The 14,728-nt window shown below is 46.1% G+C and overlaps 1 protein-coding gene across 1 annotated transcript in view; it reads left to right on the forward strand.

Moving 5' to 3' along the window:
* Positions 1–14,728, forward strand: part of TBX15 (T-box transcription factor 15) — a 97,864-nt gene continuing 83,136 nt past the window's right edge. Inside the window, exon 1 of the mRNA XM_082206085.1 lies at positions 1–500. Within this exon, the coding sequence (XP_082062211.1) occupies positions 296–500 (205 nt within the window). The 5' untranslated portion in view covers positions 1–295. The remainder of the gene's footprint in view (positions 501–14,728) is intronic.

Consider the following 14,728-nt stretch of genomic DNA (forward strand, 5'->3'; position numbering starts at 1 on the left):
GGGGGGGGGGAGAGAAAGGAAAGAATGAAGCGCAGCCTGCAAGCGCCGCGACTCTGAGCGGCGCCGGCGATCCGGGCGGTCGGTGGGTCGTCTGCGCTGCTCCGCGGATCCATGTAGCGTCCAGGCGGGCGCTGGGCGCTCTCACGTCGAGGCGGCCTCTCCGCTTGCCTCTTGCTGGGGCCCAGCCTCGCGAACCAGCCAGCTAGCCAGAGTCGCCCTCCCTCCGGCCAGCGCTTGGGCAGCGCTTGGGCCGCGGGACTCGCCAGGCACGCACTCACCCCGTCGGGCGGCTAAAATGAGCGAGAGGAGGCGCTCGGCAGTGGCCCTCAGCTCGCGAGCGCACGCCTTCTCCGTGGAGGCCCTCATCGGCTCGCACAAGAAGAGGAAGCTCCGCGACTGGGACGACAAAGGCCTGGATTTGTCCATGGACAGCCTCAGCCCCGACGGGCAGCTGCCGGACGCCGACGACCCCGCCCAGTGCCTGGATCTCAACGCCAACGGTGAGTGGCCTGGACGGGGTTGGCTTTGGGGAGGGGGGAGAAGGAAGGAAGGAAGGAAAGGGTCCGCGGACGCGCCTTGGGGCGGCTGGAGAGTCCTCTTGGCACGCGGAAGCCATGGCCAAATGCGAGGCCGGAGCCCCTCCAACGAGACAGGCGTTCGTTGTGGCCTGCGGAGGCTTGACCTTCCGCCGACAGGTGTTGCTGGAGGGGCCCTGGAATAATGGCCGGATTTTTGGAGGTTCCTGGTGGATACCGTTCAGGCTGCAACCGACGGATACATCTTTCGGAAAGGTTAATTTAGCACAGCCTCCCCGCAGAATGGTAGCGTTGGAAGCGACCCACAGGGCCGTCTCGTCCGATCCCCTGAAATGCAGGAATCGCCTCAATGTTGCTTGTGGTTTTTAACAGCCGTCGGGGAAACTGTATCTCTTGAACCCTGGCCCGGGCGTCCCCAGGGACTCGGCCTCCCCACTCCTTGCCTTGCCTTGCCTTCCTCTAGCTGCCAGGCAGCCCCTTCGCCACGCCAGGACAGGAATAGACCGGCTGATGGCTATTAATAGCCAAAGGCATCAAGGCAAACCTCCCCTGGCTTCGAAAGAGCGCCCCCCGAAGGGCCAAGCGGCGCTGGGTGGGCGACGCCGGCTCCTTGCCAGCTCGCCATTGCCGGGCATGGGAGAGATCTGGGAAAGGGGCGCCTCCTCGCGCGCTCCTACCGCGAACATATCCCGGGAGGGAGACTCGGGACTCCGAGCGCGGAGAAGTCGGGGGAAGTTCACTCAGGGACGCAACAGGATCAGGCCTTGGGCCCACGGGCGGGAGCTGGGCTGCGGGTCCTGCGGGAAAGAGGCGCCGCGATTGGCAACCCAGCTTGGAGACTATTTTCGTTCAAGCGGCTCCTCTCCAGAGTCCTTGGCCCGCGGAGCCCGGCAGCGAGGATGGACGGCCGGGCTCCTGCGAGGACCGGATCCGCCTCTCCTTCCCCACGGCTCCAGGGGGCTCGGTGTAGTGTTAGCAAAGACTTATCTACTTCTTCACGTCGGTTCCTCTTCCCCATCCTGGTCTTTCAGGACGCATGCCATATACTGTATCTACTATATTTATTTATAGCTGTATCTATAGCTGTATTTCTGATCCGTATACATATGAGCCTAAGCAGCCTTACTCAGAAGTAAGTCCCATGTAGTTGATGGGGCCTTACGTGTATGCGTGGGATCGCAGCCTCCACAAATAAATTACATGACATCCCAGGTGATCGTTTTGAATTTTCAGCTTTTTAACCGTTTCCCGCTTTGAGCAGTGCTGTAAATTATATTGTGTCTTCCAATGACACTATTGCGAGAAAGGGTTTAAAAACGCCATTTGATGGAAATCCGTTTATTCCCCTGTTTGGCTGTATGTGTCAAATCACTTCAGTTATAATTCGAAAGACGGTTTTTTAATTACTGTAAATATTATTTCTTAAAAAAATAAGGACTCCAAAAGTAGGAAAGAGCTGAAAATCTGTAATTTTCCAAAACGTAATTTTTTCCTGTTGCAGTAAAAGCGAAATCCATTTTCTTTGAGTTAAAACAAGTCAATTCGTGTGCCTAGAAGTATAAATACAGGCCAGAATTACCGGTGGATTGTTTCATGAAACTGCCCGCTCGAAGTCAGTCCCTTGCTGGGAGGATCGAGAGAGCGCCCGATCCAAAGTGCCGTCGAGCCTCCAGCGGGGCTTAGATTTCCACCTAGCCAAGGATCGAAGTTCTTTTGCAAGTCCTTTTCCCGCTTCCTACACTTCCCCTCAAAGCGATGATGATTAAAAAACAAAACAAAATCCCTATTCTGACCTCTTCGCTGTAGCCGAAGCCCCGTCGGGGGACAGCGAGCTTGGATTCGGCATGATTTTTGGATTTTGCCGTCCAGTCTCGGAAAAGCGCAATTCCTTGGGACGTTTTCCAGCCACTTCCTCGAGCAGTCAGTGGAGCTTTGCGCAGGAGAACTGCCCGGTCTATCAGTCTCCGAAATATAGTGGCTTTTAGTCCGATTTGCAGTCCGCGGGCCTTTCCTTCACGGGTGAATTATTTTAACTCAGTGGGATGGGACAAGGCCCGTCTCACAGCCCTGTTCCCCGAGGGCCCCCTCTGCTGTGAATCGAACTTCCCTCTCTTATTACTTCTACTTCAAGTGGGGTGATTTTGTAAAAAAATAAATAAATTGGAGGGCTCGTCTTAATTACAGATGTCTTAGTTATGCTCTGCCTCGGAAATAATTAGAGAATAACGGGTGCGGGCGGGACAGCAACTTCCTTGCTCCTCGTTATAGCCTTCCAAGTCTCCTGGAACCGCATTTAATAGCCCTTCGATAAGCGCTTCTAGGAACCGTCGGAAAGAGACCTTGCGAAGAAAGGCGTTTGGGATTCCGGAGGCGAAAATTGATTTTCTGGAGGGGCAGCGAATCCGGGAATCCAGACTTGGGTTTCGAAAGTTCTTCCACAAAGTAAAGAATATAGGGAGATCTATCTGGGGGATTCCTTCCCCACCCCTCCAAAAAAAAAAACACCCCACCGCTTTACTCCCCCCACACCTCTCGGAGGAGGGCGCGCATTGTTCAACTGTTTGCAGTCCCGTAGAAGCGATATGTTTTTCAATTTAGCAGGACCGACGGCGATCCCTGTTCCACCCCCGCTCCCAGCGGATTCGTTTCGAAGGAATCCCCCGGGCTGAGGGTCGGAAAAGGAGAATAGCGAAGGGAAACGCGAGGTCGAGGCGAGGGGCATTTGCGCAAAGCACCAAACCAGAACAGAAACAGGGACTGGCTGCAGCAAGAAGATAATAGTCACCCCAAAAAATCACAAAAGGCAAATCGTTAGGGGAAAGAGCCATTGCAACAGCCGCCTAGATCCCGAGATTATCGCGATCATGATGGACATTTATTTCTGACGCCAACAATGTGGGCGGCGGGAGGGAAGCACAGTACTTGCTTACTTAAACCAAGAATGGGGGGTGTGGCGGGGATCTCGCTGCAACGATAAAAAGCACAAGGCGAGACCTGGCTGTTGCTTTTTAACGAAACCCGCTTTATACACAAGAAGCGTGGCTGGTTTCCTCCTGTCTCTACGCAGCGGGCCACGATCTGCGCTCTGCGCCAGGCCTCAAATTCAGCGTTCATTATATTTGCAGCCGTCCTCTAAAACACCGGATCATAGTTAAAAGTTCTTAAAGAGCTTTGGTGCTGTTGCCGAGCCGCCCAACCGAAACGCGTCCTTGAAGAAACCTAAAAGACGGCTCTGACTTCGCACCCCGTCTTTTCTCCCGCTACTCCCCGTCATAATATGTATTTCTCCTCCCGCGTGGGCTTTGCCCTAGACCCGTAAGCCTGACAAGTCCTCTGTTTCTCGGCTCTTGCCGCTGCAAAACGAGCGGGGCGTTTGCGCCAAACTTGCGCCCGCCGAGAACTAACACACTCTCTCTTTCTCTCTCTCTGTGTGTGTGGCGGGGGGGGGGCACACACTGGGACGGCGGATGATCCTCTTTACCTAAAAGGGCGAGTCCAGTTTGGAAGAAGTTTGGCTGGCTCCTCGGTTTGTCTGGATTTCTGCCTAACCCAGTCTGCCAGTTTCGCCCCGGACTAGTTTAGCTGAAGCAGAAACCCTTTCGGGTAGCATGAGCCATTCGGTTAATCCGAGGCACAGCCTTGGAAAAAGAGAAAAGTGTTATTGCTTCTCGGGGTCTTTTTCCTTAAAAATAAAATAACACTGGAGAGTCTGGAGGGAATTTTTTTTTTTTTTAATATCGAGACATTTTTAAAGATTCTGACGCGCTAAGCATCTTCCCAGTCGTTCTGTACACAGCCGTCACTGCAAGAAGAGATGCCAGTAGAAACTAAGGGTTCAGGAGTCTTTTCAGAGAACAAACAAACCTGGAAGCAAAACTATATATGATCTTGCGTGTCCTTCCTTGCATTTTTCGGGGTAGTGATGGTGGGAGGGTGGGTACCGTTTTCCACAGCGATTCCACTTTCTTTTAATCTCTCAGCCACATGCCACCTATGTGATGGTGTGTTTTCCCCCGATGAGCTTACGACCTTCTCCTCCTCCTCCCGCCCTCAGCGCCGCACACGTGTCCTAGGTGCAGAGATTTTTTCACACATAGTTTATGCCCTCGACTGGTGTATGTAACGCAGTGGCGTAGCGTGGGGGGTGCAGGGGGGCCCGGCCGCACCGGGAGCAACACCTGGGGGTTAGGGTTAGGGGGCGCAAATCCACGGGTTAGGGGGCGCAAATTACTTGCCTTGCCCCGGGTGCTGACAACCCACGCTACGCCACTGATGCAACGATCTGGGTGGGTTTGGGGACACCGATCTGACAGTGGCAGTAGAACATTGAGTAGAACAGGGTCTCGTCGGCCCCTTCTAAAAGTGGGCGCGCAGGGGAAAAGTTTGTGAAAAGGAAGGAGACGTTCTTCCCGAGTCAGACTGGGATGGTGGGGCAAGTGGAGGAACAGCCCCCCTCCGGGGTCAGCCAGTGGGGGTCCTCTTCGAGAGAGAATTTAGCCCTTTTTAATTGTGGCAGCAGGAGGTCTCCACACACACCTCAGGATTTTCTTTCTCAGGGAGGAACCTGCCCCTTAGTTTAGGATCGGCTCCGATGAATCTGTGGCAATACAGCCCAAACTTACAACCCCCTTCAGGTGAGCAGTTTAGATGCTTTATAGTTGTGCAATCCTCCCCATAATTATCCCGACAGTTTCATTGAAATAATCAACGAGATTTTCTTCCAGACGCATGCAAATTACCAGGCTGCTGGAATGGAAATTGGTGCGATTTCAAACGAATCCCCAAATGCTGTGCTTATTTTCACTAAGCTCAATGAAGGTATGGCTTCGTGCTTGGCCGGCTGACTTGGAAATATCCATCTCTGGACTATGCGCCCCTAAACACATTTAGGTCAGAGGCACAAAATTTGAATCCAAGCATGTTTCCTTAACTGGGTGGATAGTTACTGCTTTCTGTGCCAAGTAACTGTTTGCTAACCTGTTTCCGAGCCCGGCAAAAGTGCCAAAATTTGAGCAGAATTATATTCCCACAACCTTCACCACGCCGTTTTGGAATAAACTCAGTTGGAGTTATTTGGCTGTGCTCGCCAGTTATATGTTGGGGGGGGTCAAAGTTGCCAGCTAGGACCTATAGTTGATCCCATCCATATTTATGGTTCTCGGGTCCCCGTGTTTTTAGTGGGTCTTGCTTCCTAGCGCCTTTGCCTAGGATTACATCTTAATCAGCCGCAGCCCAAGAAACTTCAGTTTATCTGGGTTGCAGAGCAGGCTGTGAGTTTGTTATGCACAGCTGTCCATCATAAAATGTGGACTGTGTAAATGGTGCTGGCCGTCACAGTGTGCATTAAAATAACCCCCCTAGAGGTCAGGGCAAGGCAAACGGGAAGATTTTCTTCCAATATGGTTCCCTTTTATCTCTTTTATGTTGATGATAACTCAGAGAGGGGGTTTACATAAACCAGAGAACTACCAACTAGTCCATCTGTTTTTGTTAATATAGTTTTAGTAGTTGTACTTTTAGGTCCAATAATCAGAAAGAACAGAAGAAAATTAAACTTCCTCTTCTTTGCTCAACAAAGGTTTTACTTATTTATTCATTGTGAGTTCACCCTAATTTTTTGGTTTCTTTAGTGTTCTACTTGCATTTCTCAACTTCATTGTGAAGTTGTTCGATGAAGAGGTCTTATTGCTGGGCAGCATCTCTCTGTGGCATAATGGTTTTCCTGAGAGAGCTGTAGGTCAAGTTTAATTTTATAGTTTAACCAAAAGGTCATAATGATAAAATGTCAAACAAAGGAAGTATGGTTCAAATGAATGTGTCTGCAGTCTAGCAAGAATATGGAGGCTTTTTTTTTGCCCTCAGTTTCTGAGCAGCCATTGCAAATTTTGAGATTCGCTTTGTGGCACATTTCTCCTGATTTTATTTTTTATTTTTTTAAAAAAACCAAACTTTGTAAAATTAAAAAAAATCAGCTAAGGTCTTCAGGTTTAATACAGATGGTGCAATGGAACACATAATGAAACACTGTTTAAATTTCATTGGCCCCACAGATGCATAGTAATAGTAATAGTAATAATAATAATAATAATAATAATAATAATAATAATAATAATTATACCCCGCCCATCTGGCTGGGTTTCCCCAGCCACTCTAGGAAGCTCCCAACAGAATATTAAAACATGATAAAACATGAAACATTAAAAACTTCCCTAAACAGGGCTGCCTTCAGATGTCTTCTAAAAGTCAGATAGATGTTTATTTTCTTAACATCTGATGGGACGGTGTTCCGCAGGGCGGGTGCCACTATGGAGAAGGTCTTCTGCCTGCTTCCCTGTAGCCTTACTTCTCATGGTGAGGGAACCGTCAGAAGGCCCTCGGAGCTGGATCTCAGTGATGGGGTGAATGATGGGGGTGGAGATGCTCCTTCAGGTATATGTTGTTCAACTGGAATTTTCCAAGAACAGTGATCAGGACACTGTTAAGCCATTACTTGGAGCCTGAATGGTGCCTGAATTGGTACCTGAAGCCAGTGGATGCTGGTCCACTATGGTGAATGGGGCCACCAACCTTAATCTGCCTTCAGCCAGCCCTCACCTAACTGCCTTCTTACTTACAACTGGCCTAGAGCATGGCCTTCCCACCAGCTTCCTCCTGGGTAGTCTCAGTGTTGCCCTCAGCAGGAAAGAGACAGGAGTCAAAGCTAGAACTAGGTGGCTCTGCCTCTCATTGGCTGAGCTTGCTCTTGTCATTGGCTCTTGCGCCACCTACTGTTGACATCCCTGCCTTCTGCCCTATCAGTCCCAATGGACACCAGCTCCCACAGCTGGAAGCAGAGCAATAATGGCACCCCTCTCCTCAAGGCGAGGTGCAATATACGGCAAGGCTAACCAAGGTATTCTGGTCCTGAGGCAGGAAAGTTCCACAGATACCTCTCTGCCATTCTAGCAGTAAAAATACAAGAAGAAAAAATAAGTAATGAAGAACTTGCTGCCTTTTTGCTTTGAATTTCTTGGGAAAAGTGAAACAACAACAACGTCGTCGTCTCCACCCCCACGGTCATCAGCTGTGTCTGAGGCTGTCTAATGGTAGGGTCAATCTAAGATGGCAAATTAATAAAGGGACTCAGTAGGTAATGAATGAGACTCTTAATCTCTGGGTTGTTGGTTTGAGCCCTACGCTGGGCAAATGAATGAATGAATCGGTTTATTTCAGTCACTGACCCGATTGTACGCTGGGCAAAAGATTCCTGTATTGCAGAGCGTTTGACTAAATGACCCTCGTGGTCTCTCCCAACTCTGCAATTCTATGATTTTATGAAAATAACTTTCTAAAGCATGACTATGTTTTGTAGGGTGAGGGTATAGTGAAAATGCTGTGGTTTGACTCGACTCCATATCTAAACTAGGGAGAAAACGCTTTAATCTCTTATGTAACCAATGTTTTGATTGATCTAGGCTTCAGTATCTTAAATTCTGGGGGGTTAATGCCCAGTGCCCCTAATTTTAACGCCCCCTTTCCCTATTTGACTTTCCAGTAACTGCTGCTAATATCACTGCCTTGTTCCAGAAAAGTTTAAAATAACATATACAGAAAGACCTAAAAGCGCACCATTTTATCGGCGTGAGTCTCACTTCTCCTCCAATACATGCTGTGGGCGTTCCAGGCAAAGTTGTTAGGAATTTATTTAGTGAGATTTCCAGCAGTTTGGTCTCAATCAAACCCCAAGCCACAGCATCGTAATTGGGGGGAAGAAACCTCTGGTTTGAGCACTCTCAGGGATAGGAGGGTCAGACCACTCCCTTTCCTCTGCCAAACCCAGGAATAGCTTGTGAAGACCGAGTAGCTTTTAGCTTAGCTCACATCATTGCTCCTGTTTCTGCAGATGTCACCCTCGAATCGTCGAAACAACGAACTTGCCCAATAATTTCATTATCTAGGGTCCCTGTTTGACATGCAGTCCAATCCCGAAAAGCAGCCAGTTTTATTTCAGTGTAATTAATATATAACGGCTCTCAGATTGCCTCCCTTCAACCTTTCGAAAGCCTTCTCGGCCCTGTGTGGGAGTTGTAATATAAAAGTGTGTGTGCGCTTGTGTGTAACCCTAGACGACTGTCTAAGCAATCCTCATAATACTACAAGATGTGCCCAAATTAATCTCTCTTGCTCTTCAGCCTGACACCTCAGCTTCAGCAGCTGTGGGAGGGATATTTATAAAGTTGACTGCCATTCTGCTTGGCCTCTGACTCTTCCCCTGATCCCAGGCTGGAGGCTGTTTGAGGCATAGCAGGTGGTTAGGGTGGCTGCCGAACAGTGCTCAGAGCCTATTTGTCTGTTTGTTTATTGCTCCCATGGGGAAGGGAAACAAGGAAGAATCTCCAGCACATTCGATCTGGGAAGTCAAGTTGCCCTCAGCACAGCCCCCCCCCATTGCACACCAATACCCATTTTGGGAGGCTGTAGAGGAATCAGAGCTGAAAGGACTAATTCAATTAATCAGCAGATTAGCCAATTAACTCATGAACTGCAGATCAAGGATATGTTTTAACTGGACTGTCTCCCATGATGATTAGTTAGCGCTGATGACATTATAAGGAATCTATTTGACTTCCTTGGTCTCAAGTACATTTGGCTGATTTTTCCAAAGGTTTTTTTTTATAGGTAAACATCAAACTTATGAGGAGATTGTAATAATCATTTATTAGGTTTCAAATGAAGTTGTGTTAGACGCTTAATATGAATTAAATATCCCTCATGGGCATTGAGATGCACATCTAGTTAAATGATTCGCTCAAAGTAGGGCTGATTCACATAATTTTGGCGGCTTCTTATTTTGAACAGGTTTGCTTTTTTAAAAAAATTTGGGTGACCCATTCTGGAAATAAACCCAAGGAAGGCTGAGCGAGTTAGCTTTTTACTTTCTAAAGAAACATTTAATAGTCTGGGACATATAAGGGGCTTTGTTCGGGGTTTGTACAACCGCCACACAGCGGAACATGTAATCTGGAAATAAGAATCTGGAAAAATAAGAATCTGACCATAAAGACATATAGGAGTTTAAAATATTGCTGCGGTCAGACCTCTCTTTGTCAGAACTGAATGAAATTTGAAGGCAAAGTAGCCCTTTCTGTGGGTAAGAAGCTTATTGAGTCTCAGACAGGTCCAGGGATTTATAGACTAGGTAGGACTTGCCGATCAGAAGGTCGGCGGTTCGAATCTCCGTGATGGGGTGAGCTCCTGTTGCTCGGTCCCTGCTCCTGCTAACCTAGCAGTTTGAAAGCATGTCAAAGTGCAAGTAGATAAATAGGTACCGCTCCGGTGGGAAGGTAAACGGCGTTTCCGTGCGCTGCTCTGGTTCGCCAGAAGTGGCTTAGTCATGCTGGCCACATGACCCGGAAGCTGTACGCCGGCTCCCTCGGCCAATAAAGCGAGATGAGAAAGGGGCCTAGCTTTGAATAATGCTGGGTGGGGACAGAGCCCAGGAGACCCCAGAGGTCAACCCCTGTCATTTCCTCCCTAGGGTGAAAGAGACCAGCAGCGCCTGATATATGCCGAGGGCCCCTGGAGAGGCAGCGTGGACGGGTGATTGCCAAGGAGGCAGCAGCCCTTGTGGATCCTGCTGCCCGAGGCAATAACCTCACCTTGTCTCATGGCTGAACCAGTCCTCCACAAACTCCTTCTGCATCCCTCCCAAAAGCAGAATGATTAGAAGCAGAAAGTGGAGTCCTGATTCTCTGGTTGAAAACTCAAGCTCTTAGCCACAAAACTGCACCCCTTACTTTCCGTTTCTCCTCTCCTGTCATGCTACTAATATGTGGATCTTGGTGTGTGTATCAGTTTATACAGACTCACGTTCTGTGTTTCAGAGTTCCTCTAAATCTGTCCCAAAGGTCCAGGAACAACCCAATTAGCCCTGGAATCCTTTGAAAGACATTCATTTCAGTTCACATGAATCCTGTATCTTTTTTTTGTGTGCCACACTTTAGTCTGGGGTTTGTCTGAAGTGCAAGCACACCTCTAATTCATATGTGATCAACTTATGTCATTATGAAGCCCAACATTCAATAGTAGGTTTCATATGCTTATTTCTCATGCAAAACTGCCTGAGAAGCGACCAAGTGTCACTGAAAGGATCTGAACACATTAACACCAATGCTCTGGGCATGATCCCCAACTGAGTTCTCATGCACAAGTCCCACTGAAATTAATAAAGCTCGTGGAAAAGAACAGTGATGTTCTTAGTGCAAGCCCTGCTCATTTTAATGTGAGATGTTTAGGAGAAAATGCCAGGGGAGTGAGCCTTTTGCCACTTCAGCTCCCTGCAATAGTTCCATTTCCTTTTTGCTACTTGCTACTTATATTTTCAAAGTTCTTTTGTTCAGTAACATTAGCCAATGTTCCAGTTACAGATAGGTAGCCGTGTTGGTCTGCCATAGTCAAAATAAAAAAATTCCTTCCAGTAGCACCTTAAAGACCAACTAAGTTAGTTCTTGCTATGAGCTTTCGTGTGCATGCTTTCAGTTTATCTGAAGAAGTGTGAATGCACACGAAAGCTCATACCAAGAACTAACTTAGTTGGTCTTTAAGGTGCTACTGGAAGGAATTTTTTTAATTAGCCAATGTATTTTCTTTTAAAATCAGCCAGGCCCTTCCAGACTTCTAAAATATATTTTAGATATATTTAGAAATACAAGCTCTCTAAAGGCTTGTCATTAATCTGATCTATTCTTGTTCATTAACCTAATGCATTTGATTATCTGAAGCTGGTTAAACTATCAAATAGGGAAAAGTCGGCCTGTTGGAAATGAAAATGAAACCTCCGCTCTCTGAGGCTACATTATATATATATGGAAGCAAACATTTTCTGTTGCAAATACTACCAGCCAACATCCCATGGTCATTGAAAGGACTGTCAACACCAACTACAGGAACCATTTCCCTAAATGTTAACTAACTAAGGACACAAGCAAATCATTTTCTGTCCCCTTGAAATAACTGGAAATGAAAAGTATTTAAATTTGGCCAAATTACCCCCTAAGTATTACCGTATTTTTCACTCTATAACACGCACCCGACCATAACACGCATGTAGTTTTTAGAGGAGGAAAATCCGTATGCATGCCACCCGTGGGCATTCCCTCCATAACACGCACAGACATTTCCCCTTACTTTTTAGGAGGAAAAAAGTGTGTGTTATGGTGCAAAAAATACGGTAATTCATTTTTGGCTTGTGTGCCCTGTCCTTCCTCTAAGGAACTGAGAGTGACACACATAGCTTTTTCTTCCTGCTTGATTTTCCCAGCAACCCACAGAGGTAGATTGGGCAGAGACTGTGGCTGCTACAAAATTACATGGCAGATAAACACATCTGGAGCTGCCCAGATGTGAATCGGTATAGCGGCCTAGGCATGCGCCCTGGATTTGGTCAGGTTCATTCAACTCTGACCTCTGAGTCTGGAGAATGGAGGGAGCGTGGGGAGGGGGCGGGTTTCTGTTGTGTGTCTCCAAAAGAATCTGCATCTCATTGTCCTGGGGATCCTCACTTCTAGGCCTCTGAAATTCCTTTTATATGGAGGAGAACTAGGCTGTGCATGTAGCAGAATGAGGTGTGAAGCAGGTGAGAATGTGGTTGTAGAATGCTTCCAGCAACACCACCCAGAGGGGGGCCACTTTCCCTGCTTAAAAAAACCTATAAATAATGATAATACACTGGAGTAGCCCAGGATTTTGCCTGCTAAATACCAGATTTCTATTTGCAGCGGGGTTTTATTTCTTTATCATAGTGAAGCGTTAAAAATTGTGATCCACCCCCTCCACCTGCAGTCCATTCTTCTGTTACCTCATTCTGTTGTAGATTTTTGGATTGCCATAAGGATGCAAGTAATAAGTTTTTTGTGTGTGTGTGTGGGAGAATCCTACAAATGCACTCAAGGCTGCAAGATGTGTCAACTGATGTCTTCATTTAGAAAGATTACATGCATTTTAAATACCCCCCCACCAGTTTCTGCACAATATAATTTTATTACATCTGTAGGAGCAGGAAGAAGTGGGATTCAGAAGACATTCCTGTCTGGACTGTGATTTCTAAGCAAATCCAAAGAGGTTTGATTACAAGCAAAAGTCAAAGATTGACTTACAAATCATCTATCACGGCTCCCTTTCCCCACTTGGGCCGGAGTTATTATATCAAATATCAACACAACTTGGCCTCTTCCAGAAGCGGCACCCGGTCCTATTCATATCTGTCTTTGGCGAAACTGATGTTTTTTTCAGATGGAAAAGCTGGGAGGGAGAAAAAGGAGGGGACAGCCTCAAAAACGCCACAAAATGCTTTATTACTTTGCAGCCTGTTCCTGAAACCCCCTAAAGCACTGGTTTGAGTGAGTAAGAATTTATTGCATTAGGAGTTTGAAGAGTTCGGCTCTTTAGGATTTATATTTTAGTCTTTAGGATAGTAACATTTCTCTGTCCCCGTCTTATGTTTACAGGTTTCTGTTCTGCATTAGAAAGTTTATGCTGCTTGATTGTATTCATATTTCTAAGGGTTTGAAACAGCTTACAGTGTAAAACAATTACCACTACTTGTTTTCAGTTGCAAGTTTTCCAATATAGGCCTGCTTCCATAGGTTACTGTAGAATTTGTGCTGGGTTCTCTATTAAGCTGCAAAAACTACAGATTAAGATGAATTTAAGTCGATTCACATTTTTTTCATTTTGTCTGTCTATATGCATGCATAAGTGGTCTTGTGCTAGAATGCAGTATATCGAACTATACCAATGTTTTTCTAATTCTAGTAAATATTTTGGAAGTTGCCACAGTGCAAAGGAAAGGACCGGTTCCATTAGTATCCAAAATGGATTTTTAAAATAAAATAAAATAAAATGTTTTTAGTGCAGATTGCATTCTGGAGTTTATTTTTTAATGTAAGCCAGATAAGTACACCGATTGTGAATTTGAATTTGTGATTTGAATTGGATCATGAATTTTTGTCATTTCTTGACCCCACTCAAATGGCTGCAGAGAGAATATGGCCTTTGGACTGCTATCCATAATCAAACAAGACATGCTTTTACAGAATAATAGAACATATGGTAGTCAACAAGCTGGCACATTTAATACGTAAATTATGTTGTATCTATATTCCTTGGGACCTAGCAATTAACTCAAAGTATATGAAATTATGTTAAGTCAATTCACATGATTAAAAAAAAAAATCACCCCCAAGAGTTGTCTCCAGCTTAGGCTCCATCCACACTTTACATTTAAACAATTATCATGACTTTCTCCGAAGTTTCCTGGGAACTGTAGTTTGTCAAGGACACTGAGAGCTGTTAGGAGACCCCTATTTTCCCCACAGAGCTACAGATCCCAGATTTACCTGGGAACAAGGATTGACTGTAGTTCTTGGAATAAGGGTTTCCTAACAACTCAGTGGACTTAACAAACTCCATTTCCCTGGATTCTTCAGGGGAAGCCACAACTATTTAAACCGGTATAATACTACTTTAAATGTATAGTGCAGATTGTGCCCATCATATTCAGTACAGACCCATTGAAATCAATGGACAACTTACTTAAGTGTATTGATTTCAGTGGTTCTCAGGTAGACTAGATCCAACCCTAAGCACACAATTAAATCCAAATTCTGGCCATGCAGTAAAGCATCCAAACATTTTATTTTATTTTGTGCACTTGATGTAAGGTGGGGTTTTTTAAAAAATAATAATCACCTAATAATAAAATAAATGTCTCCATCTCACAACCAAATCAATGTTTTGCATGTAAGTCGTGATTTTATGAATTTGTGCAATTGCATGGAAATTAATCTGGCCACAAGATGGAGCAAACAGTATCTAGAAGTCTGTGAGGTGAGTAGAAAAAAATTAAGGACCCACCATCGCAAGCACTTAATGTCTCTGTGGGGCAATCAGATATCCCTATTGCATGCAACTATCTTCTCGTAAACCATTACTGGGTTGTGTGTGAATTAGCCCCAGCTCACTCCGCAGCTTGCCTGTCTCATATCATCCTTTCTTTCAGTTGTTTAAATTTGTAGCATGCTACTTTTCAAGGGTTTTGGCAGATAGCAGAACTTAAGTATAGACATAAGGATAACTTCTTGGTGGATTGATCACTTTGCAGTTGTAGGAAATAGATCTCATAGTCAGCTTGCAGCTTACGAATGTTGCAAGAT

This window comes from Podarcis vaucheri, assembly GCF_965113315.1.
Source record: "Podarcis vaucheri genome assembly, chromosome: 17".
Classification (NCBI taxonomy): Eukaryota; Metazoa; Chordata; class Lepidosauria; order Squamata; family Lacertidae; genus Podarcis; species Podarcis vaucheri.